Source organism: Megascapheus bottae, chromosome 27 (genome assembly GCF_031878675.1).
Source record: "Megascapheus bottae isolate mThoBot1 chromosome 27, mThoBot2.hap1, whole genome shotgun sequence".
NCBI lineage: Eukaryota > Metazoa > Chordata > Mammalia > Rodentia > Geomyidae > Megascapheus > Megascapheus bottae.
This window is the reverse complement of record NC_143535.1, coordinates 386,208-410,902: the sequence shown is the minus strand read 5'-3', so window position 1 is coordinate 410,902 and position 24,695 is coordinate 386,208. Positions and strand designations below refer to the sequence as shown.

At 43.2% G+C, this 24,695-nt stretch overlaps 3 protein-coding genes and 1 non-coding gene across 18 annotated transcripts in view; 3 read left to right on the top strand and 1 right to left on the bottom strand.

Moving 5' to 3' along the window:
• The window catches only part of Mtmr2 (myotubularin related protein 2), a 35,830-nt gene extending 27,538 nt beyond the window's left edge, over window positions 1-8,292 (top strand). For all 4 annotated transcript variants that reach the window (XM_090319208.1, XM_090319209.1, XM_090319210.1 and 1 more), the window contains 6 exons: window positions 1,864-2,049; window positions 3,426-3,632; window positions 4,887-4,979; window positions 6,625-6,738; window positions 7,425-7,601; window positions 8,125-8,292. In XM_090319208.1, coding sequence (XP_090175334.1) covers window positions 1,864-2,049; window positions 3,426-3,632; window positions 4,887-4,979; window positions 6,625-6,738; window positions 7,425-7,601; window positions 8,125-8,286 — 939 coding nt within the window. In that variant the 3' untranslated portion in view covers window positions 8,287-8,292. The remainder of the gene's footprint in view (window positions 1-1,863; window positions 2,050-3,425; window positions 3,633-4,886; window positions 4,980-6,624; window positions 6,739-7,424; window positions 7,602-8,124) is intronic.
• A 1,386-nt stretch (window positions 8,293-9,678) lies between these two features.
• Window positions 9,679-23,186, bottom strand: Cep57 (centrosomal protein 57). 6 transcript variants are annotated; one of them, XM_090319215.1, is made up of 12 exons: window positions 22,923-23,186; window positions 20,615-20,771; window positions 19,750-19,929; window positions 19,390-19,511; window positions 18,297-18,422; window positions 17,479-17,556; window positions 15,191-15,304; window positions 14,655-14,732; window positions 13,535-13,773; window positions 12,742-12,886; window positions 11,274-11,385; window positions 9,679-10,071 (listed from the first exon to the last, which is right to left on the bottom strand). In XM_090319215.1, exons 1-12 carry the CDS (start codon window positions 22,965-22,967, stop codon window positions 9,968-9,970), a joined length of 1,500 nt encoding a protein of 499 aa, XP_090175341.1. In that variant the 5' UTR covers window positions 22,968-23,186; the 3' UTR covers window positions 9,679-9,967. The 6 variants fall into 6 exon arrangements, with proteins under 6 accessions (XP_090175341.1, XP_090175344.1, XP_090175338.1 ...); XM_090319218.1 differs by having other exon boundaries at window positions 9,682-9,828; window positions 22,923-23,185; XM_090319212.1 differs by lacking the exon at window positions 9,679-10,071 and having other exon boundaries at window positions 10,869-11,385; window positions 22,923-23,185.
• LOC150045389 (U6 spliceosomal RNA) lies at window positions 21,596-21,702 on the top strand. The gene has a single exon (XR_016532902.1). It is a non-coding gene; the product is annotated as a U6 spliceosomal RNA (small nuclear RNA).
• A 752-nt stretch (window positions 23,187-23,938) lies between the features above and the next one.
• Fam76b (family with sequence similarity 76 member B) overlaps window positions 23,939-24,695 on the top strand; it is a 31,569-nt gene continuing 30,812 nt past the window's right edge. For 2 of the 7 annotated variants that reach the window (XR_016532782.1, XM_090319219.1), the window contains exon 1: window positions 23,942-24,205. Coding sequence is in view for 6 of the 7 variants with exons in the window: in XM_090319219.1 (XP_090175345.1) it covers window positions 24,119-24,205 (87 nt within the window). In the remaining variant the exon portion in view is untranslated. Of the gene's footprint in view, window positions 24,206-24,695 lie in introns of all 7 variants that reach the window. The other 5 variants (XM_090319223.1, XM_090319224.1, XM_090319220.1 and 2 more) reach the window with 4 other exon arrangements.

The window sequence follows — 24,695 nt, the reverse complement described above, 5'->3', positions numbered from 1 at the left end:
TTAATCATTCCCACACCATACTTCTTTTTTTTTTTTTTTTTTCCTGGTCCTGGGCTTGAACTCAGGGTCTGTACTCTGTTCCTGAGTCTCTTTGTGCTCAAGGCTAGCACTCTTATCACTTGAACCACAGCACCACTTTGGCTTTTTCTGAGTAATTGATTGGTGATGAGTCTCACAGACCTCCCTGCCTAGGCTGGCTTTGAATCTCATGGATACTTTTTTTAATTTATAAATTTGTGTCCCTTCTGTCTGCATAGTGGAAATACCTTTGTAGCCCAGGGAATTATATATGACCACTTCTCTGGGAACCATGACCTATGTCAACAATAAAAACTGCCAGCTACGAAGTTCTTCATGTAGACCAACCCCAATTAATTTTGCCCACTAACTCTGCCCAAGGTAGCCACTTTTACAGTAATAATTTTCTTGTATTTTTTAAGGTTTTATTATCAGAATGTGCATCTCCAGACTGTAGTTTAGCCTTACCTTTAAAAATATTCAGTGTGTTTCACACCTCAGTCTACAGCCCCATTACTCACCTTTGTGGAGACGAGGTTATGGCTATTAGGAGTTGCTGAGTTTAGGTTCTTTTGTTTTGTTTTTTTGTACTGGGGATTGAATCTACCCAGGGTCTTGTGCTTGATAGGCAAGCACTACAGCTTGAACATTGCCCCAGTCTTGCTTTAGGTTTTTGAGTTAAAAGATTTTGATAACTTTACCTCGGTTGGTCTTGAACTCACAGTTGTCCCACCTCTCCCACTTTCCAGTAGCTGGGCTAACAGGTAGGTAAGGTATATGCTGCCCAACTAGTCCTAACTTGTTACCTACCCCGTGTTTCTAAGAAGTGTAACTTTATGCATTAAATATATTGTTTCTCGTAAAAATACTAATTCTAGAAAAGTTGAGGTTTTTCTTTTCAGCTAAAGCTTAATTTGAAAAACAAGTATTTTCTCATTCTGAAGATAGTTGTGTTTGGTATTCTATTATGTAGCAAATATATAAGCAGGTTATGATGGTTTACCTTGATTTGCTGTCTTTGACTGCTGTGAGAACCACCTAGGATATTAGTGAAGTGTACCCCTGGTTGTGCCTGAAGGCATTTACAGAGATTAGACCATGGGGGCTCTGACCCCACCATTTACCACACCAGTGGCCTTCAGATCAAAATCGTCTGTTGGGCCGTGGTGAGCTGAAGAGGGTGGAGGCAGTTAGGGAAGGAGAATTGTTGTGGGTGCCTTTCTTCCTGCAGTATTAATCACCACAGGCCCAAAATATGCCAGAGCTTCTGAATCCACAAGGACAAAGAATCCTTGAGCTTTTGTGATGGTGGGAGATGATTACTGGCAAATACGAAATCCATCAGGGCTGCATACAACTATTAGGAGTAATGAGGGTTGGCCAGGAGTTTGGCCTAGTGGTAAAGTGCTTGCCTAGCACGCACAAAGACCCAGGTTTGATTCCTTGGTACCATATAGGTAGAAAAAGCTGGAAATGGTACTGTGGCTCAAGTGGCAGAACTCTACCCTTGAGGGGAAAAAAGCCTAAGACAATGCTCAGGCCCCGAGTTCAAGCCCCAGGACTGGCAAAAGGAAAACAAAAAGAATGAGGGTGACGGCAGGAAGTGAACGAGAGTGGGTGAAGGACACCTGAGACCCTCACACATGGCGTCTGGTCAGTGGGGTAAGTATGAAATAGGGCGAGTGCCTATGTCGGTTTAATAAGGAACGTGAGCCAGGTTGTACTCAGTGGCCTGAGCCATCTATTGTTTCCTATTGTTTGGGTATTGTGTCATTTGTGATGGAATTCTATCTCAGAGGGGCTGTGACATCACTCACCGGTTCCCTTCATGTGCCCTCTCTTCAGGCCAAGGGTGGAGGTTACGAAAGTGAAGATGCATATCAAAATGCAGAGCTGGTTTTTCTGGATATCCATAATATTCATGTTATGAGAGAATCATTGAGAAAGCTTAAAGAGATTGTGTACCCCAACATTGAGGAGACTCACTGGCTGTCTAACTTGGAGTCTACACACTGGCTAGAGCATATTAAGGTGTGTATATGCTACTTTTTTGACAGCTTTGCTCATGTTGCCTCTTGTAATTGAAAGGGAACCTTTATAAACAGTGGCAATTAGACAGCCACTTTAATAACTGGAATAACTGTATTTTGATGTTTTGAGTGACTTGGTTCTGTTGTATTTATTTCCCACCTTACCTGGATGGGATCCTTCAGGTCCCATTCCTGAAGTCTTCCCAGCTTGTATTTATATTTTGTCCTTTTTCCTTCCACTTACTTGCTCTTATGTCGTACAATGTATGTATCCAGACTGTTAGGGAACCACTCCTCCTATGAGCAGGTACCCACTAAATACTCACTGCATGATTCATGGAGTTAAAACCACCTGGTCAAATGAGGTGCACCGTCTGGACACTTAGCATGTCAATGTTTGTCTAATAGGTATGGTAATGTAAACAGCTCTCCCAGGACTCTGTCCCCCAGAGCTTTCCCCTGCATGGACGTGTGGTGCGCTGTCCACTTGTTGCATGGGACCCTGCTCGTTTAAGCAGGGAGCTCTGCCTGTGATTTGTCTCCAGCCCCTGGGGCTGTGGGCCAGACTGTGAATGAGTACCTCTCAGGATAGCTCTTCTCAGTGAGCTGTAACTAAGCCTTTGCATTAGTGATTACTAAGTCTGAATTTGCATTTGTTCACAAATAGTACAGATTGAGGCTGCTTCAGAATACCATTTCCAGATATTCCTCTAGTTACAAATTCTGGTTTCTCATGAGCATCCCAATCCTAATCCTTGTGTGTGATGTCATCCAGATGTTATTACAGCCATGCAAGAGGATGAGATTACATTGTCTTTCTTGCTGGTATTGAGTTCTGAACTCCAGGCCGGGAGCTTGCCTCAGTTTGCTTGCTCAGCTGGCACACTTGAGCCACACCCCCAGCCCTGCTTTTGGCTAGTTGATTTTGTAGATCGATCAGACTTTTCTCCCTGAGCTGGCCTTGAATGGATCTCGGCTTCCTGAGAAACTGAGCCACTGTGCCTGGCTTTGTTACTCATTCTTAAGGATGTTTTGCTTTTGTTAGTTTTCATTCAGGATGTCGAAAAGTTAATTTGCAAATGGTTTCTACACATTTCTCGGAGGTTTTCATGCAGTACCTTTATATTATGCTTGCTATTTGCCATGAAACATTTTAGTCTACACATTCTTTTGGAATAAGTCAAATGTATTGCTTCCAGTAGACAGTAGAAACTTAGACTTGAGCCCTAGTATACCATTACTTTAGTTTATATAGATGTCTCAAATATTTAGAACTAGTTTTGCTAAAAAAAAGTTCTTGAAATGTGTTTGTTTAGCAAGTTTTGAGATGTATCTACAGCTTTTTAAGAAACTGATGCTCATAACTCCTCTTGGCAGCTTATCCTCGCAGGGGCTCTTAGGATTGCCGACAAGGTGGAGTCAGGAAAGACATCAGTGGTTGTGCACTGCAGTGATGGCTGGGACCGCACAGCTCAGCTCACGTCCCTGGCCATGCTGATGCTGGATGGCTACTACAGAACCATACGGGGATTCCAAGTCCTTGTAGAGAAGGAGTGGCTAAGCTTTGGACATCGATTTCAGCTAGTGAGTAAAGAACCTTGACTGCTGATGTGTCACATGCAGGCAGGCCCACCTAAAACCGATGATGTATCTAGACAGGTAGTCTGCCTGTACAACTCTTTTGTTTTAGGATGACTAGAATATTCTAAGCGTGACTGCTATCTGCAACCGGGGCTTAGCAGTCAGGTGTCTGACCCCATCCGTGAGGACTCAGTCATTCAGTCAGATCTGTGGGTGTTTCCTCCCCCAGACTGAGGCTGAGGCAGGAAGACGCAAGTTCCGAACCACCTGGTTATGCAACATCAGATCTTGTCTTAAGGAACAAAACGGTACAAATGGTGATAGGGTCCTAAAGCTTATCTAGCTTATCCAACAGCCTCAAAGACCACAGTGGCTTCCGACTTTTGAAGAAGCTATATAAAGCAGCCTTGTTCACCTAAATGTTAAAAGTTTGAGTTAGGAATACATGACAGTAAAAATAAAAATTCACCTCAGTTGAGAATAAATTATAGCTTTTTATTATGCTACCCAAGACACAAAACTCAAATGACTGACTGTCTATATGCAAAGTACCACACTCATCCTTCATTGTAAGCCACACAAGTTTCCAAGTCTTCCATTAGAAAGACATGTTACCCTGTGTCTGCACACAGCAGCAGGCACACCAAAAAAACTTTCTCACACAGGACCCAAATATGTGTCCCAGGAAGATTTTACTAAGGCTGTTTTTTGCTGTAGAATATAGAGATTACCAGCAGTTCTAGCATGTGCTTGTTGCCTCTGGCTGAAGGCAGAGAGGTTTCAGTTTTACCACTTTTGCTCCATTATTACAAATGCCAATGTGGGGAAAGGCAGATGCTATTGTAGGATTTCTGAAGTTCTTAAGTCTCTGGGCCACAACTTGAGAAGGAATGCCTGCTTTGGGAAAAGGAACTGGGCTGTTTGAATCATGTGGGTTCAGATAAGTGAAGAACCAAGAACCAAACTCAGTGAGTGACTACAGCCTCCTAAGACAGGTCAGGTGCTTCTGAGGTTTCTCCTGTGGAGGAGATTCATTCATTCACTGGCTAACAGTAAAAGAGAAGCATGCTTTCCGATCCCCCTGCGTAAGAAACTCAGAGACTCTCCAGGACTATTGTCTAGGCTTGTTAAACTCCCAGAACTTTTCTGGGGACCCATATATAAAAATGCAGGTATGTTCGTAATTGGCAGGATTGTGAAAGTTTCTATCTCCATACTATGCTTCTGAACAAACCTTTTTTGCTTTCTGTGCTCCAGAGAGTTGGCCATGGAGATAAGAACCACGCGGATGCAGACAGATCACCTGTTTTTCTCCAGTTTATTGACTGTGTCTGGCAAGTGACTAGACAGGTGACTTCCTACATTCCTTCCACCCAGGTGGCTGTGTTACCTGATATTGCCAGGCAGTGGTTTGCAGCATTTCACTTGGAGCATTGATGGTAGCTGGAGAACTTTTCTCCATTTTGAACTAATGTTACTATCAATGTGCTCATTTAGAGGATGATCTCTTAGTAATCTAAGGTAAAGCAATTAGCTAAGTAGTTGTGTGATTTTAGTCATCTTAAGGTAGTTGCATAGACTAAGCTGTCACAAGGTGGGGCTGGGAGCGTGGCCTAGTGGTAGAGTGCTTGCCTAGCATACACAAAGAGCCAAGTTCAATTTCTTGGTACCACATACATAGAAAAAAGCCAGAAGTGGTGCTGTGGCTCAAGTGGTAGAGCTCTAGCCTTGAGAAAGCTTAAGGACAGTGCTCAGGCCCTGAGTACAGGCCCAGGACTGGCAAAAAAAAAAAAAAAAAAAAAAAAACCTGTCACAAGGTAGGTGACAGACACTATTGTCTTTCTAAAAGCTTTGTAATAAGTAGGTGTTAAGTGAGCAAGATAACAACAACAAAAAAACACTTGGAAGAATGGTCTGTTATAAAGAAGGGTCAATCCTAGCTACTCAGGAGGTTGAGATCTGAGGATCTAGGTTTCAAACCCAGTCTGGGCACTATGAAGCCGAGAGACACACCTCCTATTTCTAGAAAATGGAAAGTGGAGCTGTGGTTCAAAGGTAGGGCGGTAGCCTTAAACTGAAGAGCTCAGGGACAGCACACAGGCAAGAGCTTTACTACTACTTCCTGGAGTAGGTTTGTTTCAACTTCTGCTTTGAAATAACAGCTACATAAATCCTATCAACCTTTGGGTATGGGCCCCAGAATAGGGTCCACTTTTGACTGACTGTTGTCCTACTTAACTGTAGGCAGAATTAATTATATTATCTATTTTGGCTAGATGTTATTTTACCTTTTTTTGACTTATGTAAAATATTTGCCTTTAGTAATTGTGTTAACTTTTTCAATCTACACATTTAGAAGCAACGCTGTATTTTATTTTGTTTTCACTGTGAGGAAATGCTCACTGATTAAACCTGTCTTCATTACTGGGCTAGCAGTTTTGCCAAGATGAAAAACTTATAAGCAGCCTGGGCAGTGATAGCTGTGGAGTACCACCTTGGGAGTATGTAGGATCTTACCTGGCCCTTCAGTGCAAGTGGTCTGTCATATCAACGTTGTTTCCATCCTCTGTGCTGTTGCATGCCACTTATACTGTCCTCTACTATCTATTAAGGTCCAGATTTTTATCAACCAGCGGCCCAGGCATAAAAAGGACCTGAGACTCTTACGTCCAGTTAACCTCTAGAAAATGGGGAAATGGGGCCTGGCTCTAGAGTAGGGCAGTAGTCTTGAGCTGGAGAGTTCAGGGACAACATCCAAGCCCAGGGGTAGGGCAAGTAGCCTCAAGATGAAGAGCTCAGGGACAATGTCCAGGCTAAGTTCAAGCCCCATGACCCACAAAAAAAAAAAAAAAGATGGATTTCTGGACCACAAAACCAAACCAGGACATAATGGTTAAATACATAGTCTCAAATGTGGTTATTTTATTACAAAGGGTCTATCATGATGGATGCAATTTAATGTGATAATTACATGTTTGTGCTGTTCACCTTGCAGTTTCCTACAGCCTTTGAATTCAATGAATACTTCCTCATTACCATTTTGGACCACCTCTACAGCTGTTTATTTGGGACATTCCTCTGTAACAGTGAACAGCAAAGAGGAAAAGAGGTGATGTATGAACCAGCCCCTCCCTGTTCCATACTTACACTGCCAATTTCACTTCCTGTATTACTTTTAGGTACTACTTCATCTGACAGGTTGTAATACACTTACTTCCTTATGGATGCGGGCCTAGTCTATTTTGAAGCACCTCTGTCATACTGCTGAAAGCACCAGCCAAAAACTGCTGGCTGAATTCTGGATGAGATGGGATCTCAGAAATACCACTGTCCCTTTATTCATGTAGAATGGAAATGCTTCAAAGTAACTACAGAAAAGATACATTTCACTGGACAACTCAAGTCCCAGAATAGCACCTGCATAAAAATCAGGGTTTTTTTTTTTTTAGAAGTTGTAGAATAGCACTGTACAAGATTCAAACCCTGAAAGGACAGAGGCAGGATGATTCCAGGTTTGAGGATAGCCTCAGGATCCCACCTACATTTTTTTTTTAAAGCATGGGTACCAGTGTAGCTCAGGAATGGAGCACTAAATTGCAAAATACTATCAAACTACTGCATGGCAAGCATATTTTTAAACCCCCTTACACCTTCCATGTCTGGTCATGCAATAAAAGTATTCCCATGCATGGTAGGTATTCAGTATTTTATAGAATGTTATTATTCATTCCTTCTAATGACCACAAAATGCCTCTGTAAATTTTACCTGTTAACAGCTGTTTCTTCTTTCTACAGAATCTACCTAAAAGAACTGTGTCATTGTGGTCTTACATCAATAGCCAGCTAGAAGACTTCACCAATCCTCTCTATGGGAGCTATTCCAATCACGTTCTCTACCCAGTAGCCAGCATGCGCCACCTAGAACTCTGGGTAGGATATTACATAAGGTGGAACCCACGGATGAAACCTCAGGTATGCGTGCTGTACTAGATGCTGGGGGAGCCCCCGTCTGTACATATTTTTAACTCCTTACTCTGGCCTGGTTCCAGTGGCTCATGTCTATAAGTCTAGCCAACTAGAGGGATGGATAACACAGAGGTTAAGGATTTGAAGCTAGCCCAAGGTTCACCTCAACCAGTAGTAATGAGTGTGTCTGTCATCCTGGCTATTAGGGAGGCTGAGATTGGGGAGCAAGGTGGGTGGTATGGTTAAAAGCTAGCTGGGCAAGGTTTGTGCTGGCCATCCCAGCTACAAAAAAAAAAAAAGTGAGACCCCCCCCATCAACTAAGCCCTGTCATTGCTTGAGTTTTGTCCTGTCCTTACTTAAGGGAATACAAAGCAGAATACAAAGCTTTCTCTAGTCTGAAAAAAAAGTGTAGTCCACAGTGAATAACAGCTAATGAAAAGCAGTGGGGGGTACAATCATGCCTGAATGTAACTTCCGCTCCTCACTACTGAGAAAGCACCCATTGCATGTTATGTTTTGTTCTTGTAGGAGCCTATTCATAACAGATATAAGGAACTTCTTGCAAAACGAGCAGAGCTTCAGAAAAAAGTAGAGGAACTACAGAGAGAGATTTCCAACCAGTCCACTTCTTCCTCAGAGAGGGGCAGCTCCCCTGCACAGTGTGCTACTCCTGTCCAGACTGTGGTGTAAGAGGGCTGGGACCCCTTCCATGAGTGAGCTCAACTTTACAGCACAGTGCCTCCAGCTTCTAAAAGATCTGCCTTTTACCTTGGCACCTGAAGGCCAAAATGGGGTAAAATGTGTTACACCAAGGCATATGTTTTGAGAGATCATCTAACATGGGGCCTCAGTGTACAACAGATCAAAATCACACCCTTTCCCCAGTTTTCCTTAGTGTAAGGAACCAAAAAAAAAAAAATTACTGCTGGCATTATTTATATACTATATAAAAGTTTCCAAACAGCGCCTTATATAAAGAGATGCTTCGAGGAGAAAATGGTAGGCACCCATTTGTCCACTTTCTCCCCACTGTAACTTTATGCTACTAAGATTGACTTTTCTGACATCTGTATATAGATAGCTTATGGTAAGAACACTAAGCTTAAATTTTCACAGAATAGTTTACTATTTTTTCCTAATTCTACTGAGTGATAAGTCTACCAAAGAACACATTGCATGTGAAGAATCAAATCTCAAGGCCAGTAGAAAAAAAATCCTGCTTCACTGTCCACTGTACACGTATGGTGCTGGCATGTAAACACGACTCTGGTAAGAGCTACATGTAATGCACTAACAAGGAGAAGAGACATCATACACTGTCCGTGTCTCAAGTCGCCTTTTGCCAGACGAGTTACTTGAAAATATTTAAGGGCATATCTGTCTTCTAACATCCAGATCAAACATCCACTATTTTTTTTCAATCGTTAATTTACTGTTGTATCATAAGTATATACCTGGTATTACCAAATGACTTGGTTGTTGTGTGAAAGTTATTATTTACTACTTATGTCTTCCACTCTATATTTATAAACCTTGTTCATGTTTGTCTAACACAAATGCTCAAAGTTCAAAATGTCAAAACTCCTGTGTGCATGTATGAGAAAAATTCCAGTGAAATCAACCTCCTATTACAAATAAGTGATTGATAGCTTCTCACCTCCTAAGGAACTGCTGTCAGTGGGTATGTACCACCTCTTCAAAGCTTTCCCATGGTGTCCCACACCTCTAGGGTACACACGTGAACGCCTGGACCATGGCTTACATGGAGAAGGACCAAGTAGAGAGCTTCAGTGCTAGACTGGCTGTGCTGCCTTCAATTGAGAGAGGCAGCTTGAATGAATCCTGGCTATGTGTGCACATGTGCTCCTACGGCTCAGTGTCATCACGCTGATCTAAAATAAAGCTGTACTACACTGGCTATCACAAACTCTCAGACAAGAAAACTGTAGTGCTTTCTTGTTTTTTACCTGAGAGTGTCAAAAGCTGAAGTGCCTAGTGTTTGAATCCTAGTTGCAGAATCAGGAAGGGATTTAACACTGTTCAATTACTCTCCTAATTACACAGTTATGTATACGAATGATCTGAAATTCAATTAAGTAGGTAACAAAAGTTTAATAATTAAAATGGTGATTGAGACATAAGCAATATTTACCATGTCACCAGAGCAGTTTCTCACCTTCATTGGGTCTCACTTGTCAATTCAGTGGTGTTGCAAACCTGCTCATCAGAAAACTGCACACACAAGCAAAAGTTTACATACAGTTTCAGGAGATTCACAAATATCTCAAAATCTAAGAATGCTAAATTAGTAATTCTTAACTAAGGAATCATTAATTCAACTTGAATGATTAATTCAAGAGTCTTGACAAACCTACTGTCTGTCCAGTATCTGGAACAATTCATACTGGCTGCCTTTGATAATCTTTATCCTCTGTGTCAAGTTAGCTCCAGGAAAGGGAATCATCAATGCTGCTCCTATTGAAAGTGACCCTTCTCAGTCTCTACACACCACCTGGCAGTTCAAGCTTTTTCAGCTTAGCTTCTACATATATAATAAGAATTCACATCATTACTGGATACCATAGCTCAGGTTTATCGAGATAACAAGCACCCTAACTTAGAAAAACATTCTTGAGAACTTACAACAAAGCCTTTGGTAATTGGCTATTAAGGAAAGTTTCAGTATTTCCTTTTTTTAAAAAAGCTACTTTATTGACGTCAGTGGTAAATTTGTAAGAAGCTAACATCTTGATCTATTATTTATATTAACACAACTGACAAATGTGTGTGTAGAGCTTACGGTGCATACCAAAAATTCAAGGGGTTCACTAATACTAGAAACCACAATGTCTCAAATAGCATCATTACAAATAAGTATCTAAAAACTGCAAATACTGAAGTTGTACATTTTCCCTCATTCTATTTCAAAATCTCTTGTTTTTACAAAAAAAAATGATTCTGTACTTTTTATAGGCAATGACTTAAAATGATCAGGGCTTTAAAAAATGTAATGGATTAAAATGCAATACAAGTGTATTTAATACTGATTAATGTCTGAGCTATCAAAAAAGTAAAACCAAATATGTTAAATATTGAAATATAAAAATCCTCCAATCAGGTAGTATGGAAAGTGAGTACACTTCATGCCAGGGAAAGATTTAAAAATGAGACTTTTCAAGGAAAACACTGCCTACAGATCAGCCTCATATTTTGAAATTTTAAACATAATTTATATGTACAAAGAGCTAGTTTTAAAAAATCACACCCACAAGTAAAAAACTGGTCATTTGTTTACAAAGTGCAAAATATCAGTACAGCAAATTCATCTCAAAGAAACAGTGGCTTTCCTAGCTTCAAAAGTCCTTTGATTTTCCTTTAAATGGTCTAACATTCAGTTATGCTAGGTAACACAAGAAGCTTGCATATGAAGCTTGGGCCCCTTTGATACCTGTTACTCATCCCAAATCAGCCAAGTGTGAACCTTGGAAAGTAAACTTTCAACATCTGATTGATGAAGTACACATTATCTGAATAAAATTTATGACCTGGTACCAGTCAGTAATCCCAACACAAATTACTGCTTTGTAATGAATTCTGTATGGTTTGCATGTCCTTCAATAACTGCAGATTTTTCCTGCTTTTTTCTCCAGGTCTCTGTTTGGCAAAATCCTTCTTACTTGTGGTCCCTGTGACTCCAGGGGAACGGTTACTGCTATTTCCTTCTTCTTCAACAGTCTTTTTGTTAGCTTTGGATTCCTTCTTCTGCCTATCAGTCTTCTGTTTCTCCAGCTACACCAAATAACCAAAGCAGGAAAAAGGATAATTTAGTGAATTTTGACTTTTCTTCTGAGACAGCCTTGCCACATGGGACTCCACTGCTGTCTGTTCCCACCCAGGTACTGGATTACAGGCTTGAACCATCAAGCCCAGACAGCATTGGTATTTTAGAAATAATCCTCAAACTAACCTAGACAGTGCATTCCAAGTATATTAATTTTTAAAGGTTTATCAGCATAAACATCTCAATTCTGGTGCTGTATCACAAATCAAAGTGGTAGGAAACTGGAAGGCTCATGGAGGAGGCAAAAATGAGACTTTTTAAATACAAACTTTGGAAAATGTGCCTTTTTATTCCTTCCACAAATAGGCAAAAAGAGCCAACAAGCCTGTACCCTAGCTCTACCATTAATAGGGGTTGGTGTGTCTTGAGGAAAACAGCTTTTTTTTTCCCCCCTCCCAGTACTGGGGCATGAACTCAGGGCCTGAGCACTGTCCTTGGGCATTTTCAAGACTAGAGCTCTACTACTTGAGCCACAGCACCATTTCCAGCTTTTTTCTAGGTATGTGGTACCAAGGAATTGCACCTGGGTCTTCACACCTGCTAGGCAAGCACTCTACCACTAGGCCAAATTCCTCACCCCCACAACCCTTTTGAACATCTCCTCTCCCTCCATTTTTTATCTACTTCCAGAACATACTTTTTACTCACTTTTCCCCAACTCCAATTTACGGCCCAGTGAGGGTCAACTCTGGTAAAGGCCAGCCTAGTTTGATTCTGCCTCAGCTTATGGGAAACTGGGCATCTTTCATGTGAGGAAAAGCCTTAAAAATAAGACTTTCAAGTAAATACTGCCTCTGGGCTAGCCCTAGCCTGATAATCCCAACAAATTTAGTAATCTCAAATATATGAGTCATGGTGTTTATTTCTGAATAAAAACTGGACTTCATCACTATACCTAAACATACAGAATAAGTAACATCTACAATTACTTGGTTTGTTCACACCTGATATTTTCTTTTGGAGATTAAAAACTTCTGATTTGAGCCGAGCGCAGTGACTCACACCTGTTATGCTAGCTACTCAGGAGGCTGAGATCCGAGGATCATGGATCAAAGCCAGCCCGGCAATACAATACAAAGCCTTGAGCTGAAGAGCTCAGGGACAGCACCCAGGCCCAGGGGTAGGTTGATAGCCTTGAGCTGCCAAATTCAAGCCCCATGACTCGCCCTCCCCCCAAAAAAAAACCTTCTGATTTGTATAACATCAACTGTGTAAATTCATCTCAGAAGTTACCTATAACACTTGTTTCCAACAATATTTTTGGGAAAATGACATTAGAAAGTTGAATGAAACAACACAACTACCTGCGCTTGGTATTTTCGAACTTTAGTTATCTGATTAGCTTTTGCCTCCATCCTCCCCACGAGAGACTCTAGTTCACACTCTAAGTTCTCTTTCAGTTCCACAGTTGGTGACTCCTGGATGAGTTTTGCAAGCTGCTGGTGATCACTATATACAGATCAAAGCAGATAAGGTTAGACCTTACCTTACACACACACGGTTACTGCTTTCTCTGTTAAAAAAAAAAAAAAAAAAAAAAAAAGGCTCAAATTTTTAACAGCAATTTTATTTTTTGGAGGAAGGGGTGGTCATGGAACTTGAACTCTGGGCCTGGGCGCTGTCCCTAAGCTCTTCAGCTCAAGGCTACTGCCCTACCCCCTTAAGCCACAGCACCATTTCCCCATTTTTTAGGTAAGAGTCTCAGTCTGTAGTGCCCAGACTGGCTTTGAACCTCTGTCCTCAAATCTCAGCCTCCTGAGTAGCTAGGATTACAGGTGTGAGCCGCTGTGCCCAGCTAACAAACTACTGGTAATTTTATAAGTTAATGTTCAAATTTCCCTCACAAGAACATTACATATGTAAAAAGCAAAATCTAGAAAATGCTCGTCTTCAGATGTGGTATCCTAACTCATGAGTTTAGTTTACTTAAATATATAAAAGTTTTCAAGGAAATGCAAGTATCAACCACTTTCATCTTCAAACTATTAGAAAAGTCAGATTTTACAGTTTTTAATAGTTCAGGACAGTCACCAAGAAGCTAGAAATCACTGAGAAGCCAGAACTAAATATAATTTTAAAATAAAAATCAAAACTCACAAGCTCATTTGCCCAAATTCATCCTGCAAAGTCTGTAAGACTTCAGACAGCTCTTCATTGATGTTGCTGGTGGAAGACGACGCCCCCAACTTCTTATTCTTACAACTCCTCGAAGACACTTGCTTTGCCAAAGGAACCCTGTTGACTACCCGATCATTGCACAGCACTTTAGTGTGCTGCTTCATCAGATGCAAGACGTGCTGAACGTTGGCTACCACAGCATGGCTAGGACTAGTGGACTGAAGAGAGAAAAACGTGAGCAACGGCATCCTCTCATCCTGCTTTTTACTCCCTAACTGGGTAAAAATAAACCACCTCAAACATCTAGGACTTGACTCTCCAATATACAGAAAAGTCACTTGCCAATCCCATGGATTTAACCTCTCAACTGTCCCTCCCACTTTCCCTACTGCTGCTCATTTGGTTTATACAGCCAGGTCTTTGTAGGGACAAACTTTTGTAACCTAGTCTCTTCTGTTACAGGGACAAACTTTTCTTACCTAGTCTATTCTGTCTCAAACTCTATGGTGCTTTCAGGTATCTTCCTACAGTATTACTCTGACCCCACTGTTCTATTTGAAATCCTCTAATTTAAGACTAAAAGGGGCCAGGCGCAGGTGGCTCAAGCTCGTAATCCTAGCTATTCAGAGCGCTGAGATCCGAGGATCATGGTATAAATCCAGTCAAGGTCAGGAAAGTCCATGAAACTCTTACCTCCAATAAACTACACAGAAAAAGCCAGAAGCAGATTTTTGTTTTTGTTTTTTGAGCCAGAGCCAGCTCTGGCTCAAGTGGTAGAGAGTTAGCCCCCGGCCCAGTGCACGTAACACACAAAAATAGACTACAAGAAAATAGACACCTACAGTTGCAACTATACTTCCTGCTTCCGACTCCATCATCTCCTAACTTGTTTGGGGAACCAATCACACTTAAAGATAACATTTCTTTTGCACAGCAACTTTTATACCATTTTTCAAACCCAGTTAAAATATACTGAAGGCTTTCTTAACATGGCCATTGAAACCTCGGTTCACAGACACTGTCCATTCCACAGTGTGTTTCTGAAGCATAGATGTTTACTAACTCTCTACTGTACAGAATAATTAGGAGTTCCACTCACCTTTCCTGCAACAAATGGCATATCACCCAAGCATAATCTATAATGTGGTTGTGTACCAAAATAATTCCTAGGACCTTTCTGGGGGGGGAAAAAAAAAAAACACCACACGTTGATAAAACCTAGAACACAAGATTTTAGCTTACAAAACAAAAACTACTATTTGCCTTATTTATACTGGTGTATGCTCTTGATTAAGCTCATAACACTACCTGAACATTACGGGAAAAAATGTGCCTGAGAAAGCAGTTATGTCTATATAGAGGCATAAAATTAAGTATCAGAAAGGACTTTAATAACAAAAGGCACTGCTGAATAACACCAAAATACTTCCACATGCATTATCTCATTAGCAAGGCTAAAAGGAGTGTATCTTCCTGTCCTTTTAAGTAAAGCCACAAATGAAAGAGGTTCACTCTCTCAAGCTTATAGTATACATGGTTCCTGAGTGTTCACATAAACTCTAGGATGATTCACAAATATTCACACAAACTATACCAAACAAGCAGCATGTGATCTGACTGCTTCTGCTTACATACCTTATCTGCTGGCTTTGCCTTTTTTTTTTTTATTTTTCTTGTACTGGGAACACATGCAGATGAAGATACCTTATCTTCAAAGATCAGTCTATTTGTTTCTAGACCAGTCTGCAACTAGAAAAAACATGAGAGCTTAAAGTTAATGCTGTGAAAATAAAAAACTATCAAATTTGATATCTGCCAAATAAAACCTTGCAAAGTATGATAGTAGTTTGTGAGACACACATCTTAGTTTTATGATGATGACTTCTGCCAGTCTGTGGGCCTTTGTCTAATATTTTAAACTGACACTAGCTAGTCTCTCAATTTTATCTTGAACTGCTATATTCTAACTGTCCTTTCTTCAGCTTGGAGCCCACAGGTCCACTACTTGTGCTTGTTCCACAAATTCCAAGGATGGGGATAGGAGTGTGGCTCACTCAGCTGGTAGAGTACTAGCCAATGAGCAGACACATCAGGCACCCAAGTTCAAACCAAAGAAGGAAAGGGAGTTTGGGGGATTTGAGCTATTAGCTAAGTATAGTAACACCAACTTAATGGGTTGACATTTTCTCATCAGTTGGAGAGAAAAATATACTTCTTTAACTCCATCTTAAAGTTAAAAGAAATACTTTACATCTAAAGATATCAGAAGTTACTTTGGTCTTTTCTCTAGAAATTTTCTAATTATAGTAATTTAAAATATTATCTTTACAGTAGGTATCCCATGGATTAATGAAGATTGAAAAATTACTAAAGATTAAAACAATTTTTCCTAAGTTAAGTGAGCATATGCCTTTAAAAACAGAAGAGAAACAAAGATAAAAGAAAGTCTGCTAAGTTCTTTAAATCTTTTAAAAACTGAGGGGGGAAAATGGCATTGCCAAGTCTCTCTCCAAACTAATTTTGAAATGTCAATATTAGGGAAGTTTGTATTTTAGTTTTTCAAGAAATATGATGAAGCAAGAGGAACATTCAGAACCATCAAACTAAGTGTAATGAAGTGATGAGATCTTGAGGTCGCTGTACACAGAGGGACTCCTGCCCCCTATTTCCTCCTCCCCCCACCTCTACCCCTGGGACCCACCACCACCACCTCTACCCCCCAGAACATCTCTGCCCTCTCCCCCCAACCACCTCACACTGCACAGGCAATGTACACTGGGCAATAAAATTCAACAGTCTGGAAATTACTTTTCTGGAAAACTTATGAAGTTCATCAGTGGGACCCATAAACAAAATGATGTTTTGACTACTTTAACTCTCTATTCCCTACCAGGGCCAGAGTTTCAACATTTCACAGTGCCTTCATCATCCATTTCATGTCACATAATTGCCCTAATACTAAGATATAAAATGAGAGTCCTTCATCAATGGCAAAGACCAGGCCAGGCTCTGCATGGTTAAACAACCTGACCAGGATATATAAACTAACACCTTCTATACTCAGAACCCTGTATTTTTTTCTCCTACTGCAATAGTGCACACATCAGATTGCCAAATACTCACTGGTAAAATGGTCTCAGCAACAACTGATTTAATTTCTGTTGCTAAATGGAAAAGAAAGCAAAGGTACCACAAACTAATTCAAAAAATGCATGAAACAATGAACTTGTTAACACTGGTTATTTCACACACACTGGTCTCAACACCACAATGTATCTAAGCATAACCCAAGGAGGAAGAGACCCAGTAACAGCCTACCCTGATGTCAGAATAGGCAGAGGAAACGAAAGCCACTACAGCCACGTAATTCAAGAGTGCACACCGAGGGAAATCTAAAATCTGACAGAAGTTAGGCTTTTGAGAAGAAATTACCATCCAGTTTAACAAAATCAGCGAATCAGAGATTTAGAAGAGAATACAGTGCTTCCTGTTCTATGGTGACTTCTGTGAGGAAAGCCCAGGCTAATGATCTGCAGAACCCACGTTCTTGTGTTCGTCTAAGAAGTCTTACAAGTGGGCTTTCTCCTAGAATCCCAGCTACCCAGGAGAATGAGATCCGTAGATCACAACTCATCTCCAAAGAACCAGCAAAAAGAAGCAAGGTTAAAGGAATGGCTCAAGTAACAGAATGACAGCCATGAGTGAAAAAGCCTAATGAGTGTGTGAAGTCCTGAGTACAAGCCCTGTCCTAGCATGCATGCACACATAGGTGTGTGACACACGCGCACAGAGAGAACAAAATTACATTTGAGTTTGTATACTGGACTATTCTAAATTCATTTAAAGTGGCCAAATACAATTTCATATTTATACCCACACAGCAGTAAAAAATCAAGAGCTTACTTGCTCATAATTCAACTTACCTCAGCTGCCTTTGCTTGCATGCGTTTTCTTTCCTCCTCTTCTTCACGAAGTTTTGCTTCCAACTCTTGCATTTTTTTCTAATGATAAAAATAATAAATTATAAGCAGTAAACCTCAAGCCTCTAACAGCTGTGAAGAGGTACATAATGCTCCCAAGCATCTGACATTTAAAAACTTGTCAGAGTAAAAATAATTGTTATTCTCACACCAGAGATACCCATTCTCAGTCTATTCAAAATGTATTCTTCTTCTAACAAACTTTGCTAACACTTCCTAGAAGAAGCATACCAAAAGGGGTAACAGTAAAAAGTGTAACATTTTAATACAGCTCACAGAGCCAAGTTATAAGCTTTAAGTATAGTCAGTATGCTTGTTAGTTCAAACTTGTAATGGACCTAACTAAGCTTGACAGCATCCAGGGTACCCTATTAAATCACTTGAGCAGCTGTGAGTGACCTCTACAGAATCAGGGGTAACATCTAAAGCCAAAGGTTACAGCTGGTATAAAAGCCAACAGGTTATATGGAGGCCCCTGTTAGTACTTTGCTCAGTGGTATTAAATACCTCCCAAACGAATCACAAAACTGAAATTACTTCAGAGAATAGACCCCCTTCAGGATACTCAAAAATAATATTCAACTGATTTTTAAAAATAACCCCTATACCTACCAAGACTGTAAAATGCCAACATTCCTCAAATCTTTAAAAACTACGATTTCTTTGCTATAAGTCCACATCTATTGGCATTAAATTGAGTGATAAGAAACTATTATATTTTAACAATCATGTTTATATTAGGCATAAGCAAGAAAAAGAACCTCCTGGACCTCAGCAAGGGCCTGCATCGTGGTAAGTTTGTTGTACTCCTGTTCCAGAAGGTCCAGCTTTTCAAGTTGACTCTGAACATGTGTTTGATCATGCTGCCGCTCTCTTTCCAGGGAAACCTGAGATACATCCAATGCACAATGATGACACAACGAAACTCTAAAAAAATAACTCTGAGCACATCTTAAAATGCACTATATGTTATTTGGTCTCTCAGGGAACTACATAAACTTACATAGAAGAATCCTACTTAAATTAATACCAGGCTGAAGAGCACCAAGAGATGACTAGTTAAATGAAACACTGCTCTGCCCTGCCATTATCCTACAGAAGGCAGGGTTCTACATGATAAGCATCCTTAGCCAGGGGCTAAGCAAACACTTATTACTTCAGTGGGCAATCTATTACTTAGGATATGTGTCTTTTGTGATTCCTTTGAAATCTTTCTCTACAAAGCCATAGCAGAGACAGTGACATTTTAAAAAAAATACTGCAAATGTCTTCCTTGCAAATGTGCAAGTTACTTAAATAACAAAGACCTCTAGTATAACAAAACTTTTGTTAAATAGCTATTGCAAAGAGCTTGAAGAAAAATCTTCAAAACTGCTCTCATTTGACTCTTTATAGATACTGCTTTTTTATACCACATGCAAAAGACATCATTATTACTTAAAAATATCCCACATGCATAATTTAAAGATAACACTATGAAATATACAAATAATCACAACAAAGAAACAAGATAAATCTTCAATGCCATTTAATGATCCAAGGAATTTCAGACCTGATCTATTATAAAAGTATCATTAGAGCTAGCACAGTGAGGATCAAGGTTCAAAGCCAGCCCAGGCACAAAAGGACCTGAGACTCTAATTTCCAGTTAGCCTCTAGAAAACGGGAAATGGGGCTTGGCTCAAGGGTAGGGCAATAGCTTTGAGCTGAAAAGCTCACGGACAGTGCCCAGGCCCAGTTCAAGCCCTATGACCAAGGGGGGGAAAATCATTAAATCTTCATATTTTGAAAAAGCCTTTAATTCATTTTTCTGGATGTCTGTTCTTGATTATGTCAATGAATCACCCATCATACCTGCTTCTCTAAGACCGATGTCCTCTCCATTTCTGCATGCTTAATCATATTCCGCATATACTCCAATTGTTTCTCTAAAAGATTACATTTATTTTCCGCAGCTAACAACTGGGATGCCAACTCTACAAATGAATATATAAGAAAAGCAGAATAGCTTCAGCAGGTTAAGACTTTGGAACTACTGTGACTCTCTTATAAAAAAAATATATTCTCTAGTCATTTAAGTTTAGATTACTTGTTCCTCACAACAAATCCAGGCACAATGTAATTTATGCTTAACGATAGCATTAGAGAATGCCAAGAATAACTTTACAATATTTAGGGCAAATTTAACTTCCTTTATTTACAATTAACCCATACCTTGATTGTGCTTTGATTCCTCATTCTTTGAATTCTCCCTTTCTTGTATCTGTTCATCCAGTACTTTCTTATATTCAATTGTTTCTCTAGACAAAGTTTTCACACTTTCTTCTGCCTGAATCCTTTCAAGCTCTAAGCGTCGAATCTTATCTTGAAGATTCTTCAAAGCAGAAAATATGGCTGTCAAACATAAAACAGGTAAACAGAATAGTATGAGGAAAGTTCAATAAAAAATTAATCTTAAAAATGTGATGAAGCCAGGCACAGTGGTGGCTCACACATGTAATCCTAGCTTCTCAGGAGGCTGAGATCTGAGAATCAAGGTTCAAAGCCAGCCCAAGTACTAAAGGACCTGAGACTCTTATCTCCAATTAACCTCTAGTAAAGGGTAGTGGGACTTGGCTCCAGGGTAGGGCAGTAGCCTTGAGTTGAAGAGCTCAGGGACAACGCCCAGGCTGTTCAAGTCCTATGACCCACAAAAGAAAAGTGATGAGTAGGTCCAAGGAAGCTCATTCCTTGAGAATAAATTATCTCATAATTTAAAAACAATCCATTTAGAGGCCGGGAGTATGGCCTAGTGATAGAATGCTTGCCTAGCATGCACAAAGTCCTGGGTTCAATTACTTGGTACCACATACACATAGATAGAAAAAGCCAAAAGTGGTGCTGTGGCTCAACTGGTAGAGCTCTAACCTTGAGAAAGCCCAAGGACAGTGCTCAGGCCCTGAATTCAAGCCCCAGGACTGGCAAAACAAAGACACAACCAAAAAAAACCCACAAAAACCACAACTAAAATAGTGGCAGAATAGAAGAATTATAAAGCAGTAGGTAAACACAGACAGCATCTATTTCACTGGATCTTCACCTCTGCTGTTGCTCTCTGGGTAGGCAAGCGTGGGCTTATGTGGAGAGCGTCGCAGATCACTATTAAGGAAAGGCTTATCGGGTGGGTACAGCACATATGGAGATGAAGAATGGCGAACCACACTTCCACTAGATCTTGACGGCTGAGCTTTGATGTTCTGAAAAACAATATAGACATTACCTCTCAAACAGGGAACCAAACGTAGTTATGACTAAGTCTAAGTACCAGACTATCCATGATCAACATGACAACAAAAAAGTGGCCTACTGACTAATTTGAGGAGAAATGCACCTTTTGAAGTATTGCATCTTGTCTAGAAAACACTATAAAACTAAAATCACACTCACATGCCTTGCCTTTGGATTTCTTAACAAGCACCAACACCCTTTTATTCATTTTTACTCTGCCTAGAGAAAGCTCCCTCAGTCTGTCACTGAAGACTGTCCATTCAAAACCCTACTATATGAGATACAGGTTTTTTGCTATAATGAAAAATGTAATCCTAGCTACTCAGGAGATGATATGAGAATCACAATTCAAAAACCCAGCCTGGGCACAAAAGTCCATGAGACTCATCACCAATTAACCCCAGAAAACCGGAATTGGTGCTCTGGCTCAAATGGTAGAGCACTAGTCTTGAGCTGAAACTCAAGGACAATGCCCAGGCCCAGAATTCAAGCCCCAGGACTGACAAAAAAGGAAAACTATCCCCTAGTAAAATTTATCCATGAGGAACAGGATTGTTAATGTTCACACCCTTGAAATCTGAATAGGAATAGCCTTCTGGTGGCATATTTTGATTTCAAAGGATCTTATGCTGTCTTATGACTGGATGTTTGTTAACGTTAAAATTTTTAAACTTCTAAACAAGCCATTTCTCATGCCTGGAGAAACAATTTAAATTTACTAGCCTTTAAGAAACAGTAGTTTCCAAACTAGACATTCTAATGTAGCAGGTTGTTACTTAAGATTATTACATTAGTGCTCGCTTCGGCAGCACATATACTAAAATTGGAACGATACAGAGAAGATTAGCATGGCCCCTGCACAAGGATAACACGCAAATTCGTGAAGCGTTCCATATTTTTACCAAGACGGGTGGGGCGTGTGTGGGGGGAGGGTAATGGTTACCAAGACATGTGAATTAATGCACCTTCTGTCTGGCAAATATCACGTAACCCTTTTACTAATTACAATAAAAAATGCAAAAAAAAACCAAAACAAACAAAAAAAAGATTATTACATTACCAGTTATATAGACAATCTTAATATACCATTACTAATTAAAATGCACTTAAAGTGAAGCTTAGTGCATAACTTTCCTTTGAGTATTTTTGGCCTTTCTGTTCAGACTACCATAGGACTGAGGGTTAGCCACCTCTTTGTGACCCAGGCACAAGGCAACTCAGCTTAAAATTAAATGTTCCTTATTGGGTGCAAAAGTGAAGCTCTCAGAGCCAAGAAAAGCCCTCCTCCTCCAATTTTAATCCTGTATTTATATAATTTATACAACTACTGAAAGTTCCTCTTAATTTTTACCTTCTCATCTAACCTCTGAATTAATGACATTTCGTTCAGTACTTCTTAACCTCCCTAGGCTCTGTCTGCCAAATGATTGCCTCCATTCTGCGGAAATGTTGTGACACTTCTGGGCTCATTATCAGCCTAGCAATATACAGGGAAAGCTGAACCCAAGGAAGACTTTTCACAAGGTGACTTGACTGCTTTTCCTCAACTCAAAACCTCTACGAAATTTTCCTGGTATTCTGGCTTCTTCCCTAGCTTTCAGAGCACTTTCCAGTTCACCTTCAACTGTACCTCAGCACCATCTCCGTTCGCTCCAAATGACCTGAAAACTCTTGTCCAGGAAGAAGCAATTACAGTTCCTTTGCCAGGCCGGTGGCTCCGCGTTGCCTAGCCTGCCAGTCCCCGCTGACCAGCCCCCACTAACTGCGCGCAGGGAGCTTCTCTCCAGCGCTCTTCACTCCTTTGGGGCCATTTCCAACTGGGAACCAAGGTCGAGCGGCTACGAGGGCTGAGCTGGACGCTGCCTCTCGGACGCCGGCGCTCCCGCCAGCGCGGCGCAGCCCCGCACCAGCGCGCGGCCCGCGCCCGCCCGCCCGCGCCCGCCCGCGCGCGTCGGGATGGCCGTTGCGCCGCCGGCCCCGGCTCCGCAGGCCCAGCGCGGAGACGACGCGCTTCGGGGCGGCAGCCCGGAGGCCCCGGGCGGAAGGCGGCCCGACACACGACGGGGCGCCAAGGGGCGCCGGGACCGCCGGAACCCGCCCGAACGCCACCCGCTCCTCACCGAGAACGGAGCATCCGAAGCCGCGGAGACCGACGCCGCCGCCATCTTCCTACCTATCCCTCCCGGGCCTCCGCAGCTCCAGGGCGGTCTCCCAGGTTCGAGAGCCGCCCGCCCGGGGCGACCTGAGCAGACGCCCAGGTGGAAGGGGCGGCCTGCCGGAGAGGGGCCCGGAGAGGGGTCCGGAGCGGGGTCCGGTGCTGGGTCCGGAGCCCCCACCTCACACCCCGCAGGGACGCCCTCTCCCGGTGCTCCCGCCGGGAAGGCTCGACGCCCTAACAGACGCGACCCGCAGCCAATCAGGAGAGCGAACGCCTTCCCGGGTCTCGGGGGCCCGCCCTCGCGGTGACGTCATAAGCCGGCGCGCGGCGGAGGCGCCTGGGCGGTCCTGGCGGCTCACCCGCGGGCCGCCCGGAGCCCTCGGCCGACGGCTCCGGGGAGGCGCGGCCGGCGCTCGGCATCGCGGGGGCAGCCGCGCAGGATGGAGCCGAGCTAACGTAAGCGGGGCCTTCACGCACGGCCTCAGTTCTCCAGAGCGCGCGAGACAGACTCGGGACGCCTCTCAGGTGCGGTACTGACCACCTCGGGCCCACCACGAGTAGGCCAGGGTGTGGCGTCCAGGGTTAGCCCGAGGAAGACCGGGGAGACAAAACGTGAGCCGGGGCGGGCCGGGCGCCTGCGCGGCTCCGGGCGCGCCACTGGCGGAACCGGCCCGGACGGAAGCCGGGGGGCGGGAGCTGTGGGCGGGAACTGTGGGCGGGGCTGAGCCGAAGCGGATTTCGCGCGTGCGGAGCGTCGTTCGCTCATTGGCCAGTGCCTTCCGCTCTTTGTGGGCGCTACCTGCGTCGCGCGGGCGCCGGGCTGGGCGGGGCGGCGCAGTGACGCGGCCTCCCCGCAGCCAATCAGAGAGTGGGATTCGAGGCCGGGAAGGAAGCGGATCTGGCGCCGCGCAGCTAAACGGCAGCCAGGGCCCGCATCGTCTCCCTCCGCCGCCGTGGGGCCTAGGCGGGAGCATTCCGGGTGGCGTCGCTGGGGGGGGGGGACTGGGGAGGAAGTGCTGGCGGAGGGAGACGGCGGCCGCTGCGCTTGGGCCGCGACTCCGGTTCAAACCCCAGTGAGCCCTAGGCCGGGAGGGGAGGTGGAGCCCGCGGCCCGGGCGGCGGCGCCCGAGACCCCGCGGGGCCCTGCCTCGGAGCGGGATGGCGGCCTCGGCCCTGTACGCCTGCACCAAGTGCACCCAGCGTTACCCCTTCGAGGAGCTCTCGCAGGGCCAGCAGCTCTGCAAGGTCGGTGGGCGCCGACTAGGCGGGCGGGGGTGGGGGGCGGTCCTCGGCGGGGCCCCGGGCGGGTGGGCGGGCAGGCGCGCTCCTAGGCCTGGCCCAGGGCGGGGTGTCCGCCGGCCGGGCCCCTCCACAGCGCCCGGGGTCTGGAGACGCCGAGGCCCTGGCGTCAGTCGAGGACGCTCCGGGGGGACAGCTCCCTCTGGTCCCCGGCCAGAGGGCTGGGCCGAACGAGGCCGCCACCTGCCCGCGCCGCGGACCCCACCGGGTGGAGGCGTCCTATCGCTCTTCCGCTGGTCCGTCCTCCCCTTCCGCTGGGAGGTGGGGACGTGTTTGCACTTTCTTGCTAGGAACACGAAGCCGCCAAGCTGATGGCATCCTTCCCTGTCCAGGAAAGCGAAATCGACTGGTTTGGGAACAGAATGCTCTGATTTCCTGCTCCTCCCATCCCAGTAAAGTCGGGGTGCTGTCTGTGAGCAACGGTGCAGAATAATAA

What these genes read in the sequence shown, in the direction of transcription:
- Cep57 (XM_090319212.1), bottom strand. Translation starts at nt 22,967, where the DNA reads ATGGCGGCGGCGTCGGTCTCCGCGGCTTCGGATGCTCCGTTCTCG. An exon ending in CCCAGAGAGCAACAGCAGAG is followed by an intron (nt 19,930 to 20,614) that starts GTGAAGATCCAG and finishes TATGTTTGACAG; the next exon opens with CCATATTTTCTGCTTTGAAG. An exon ending in CATCGGTCTTAGAGAAGCAG is followed by an intron (nt 18,423 to 19,389) that starts GTATGATGGGTG and finishes GATGTATCTCAG; the next exon opens with GTTTCCCTGGAAAGAGAGCG.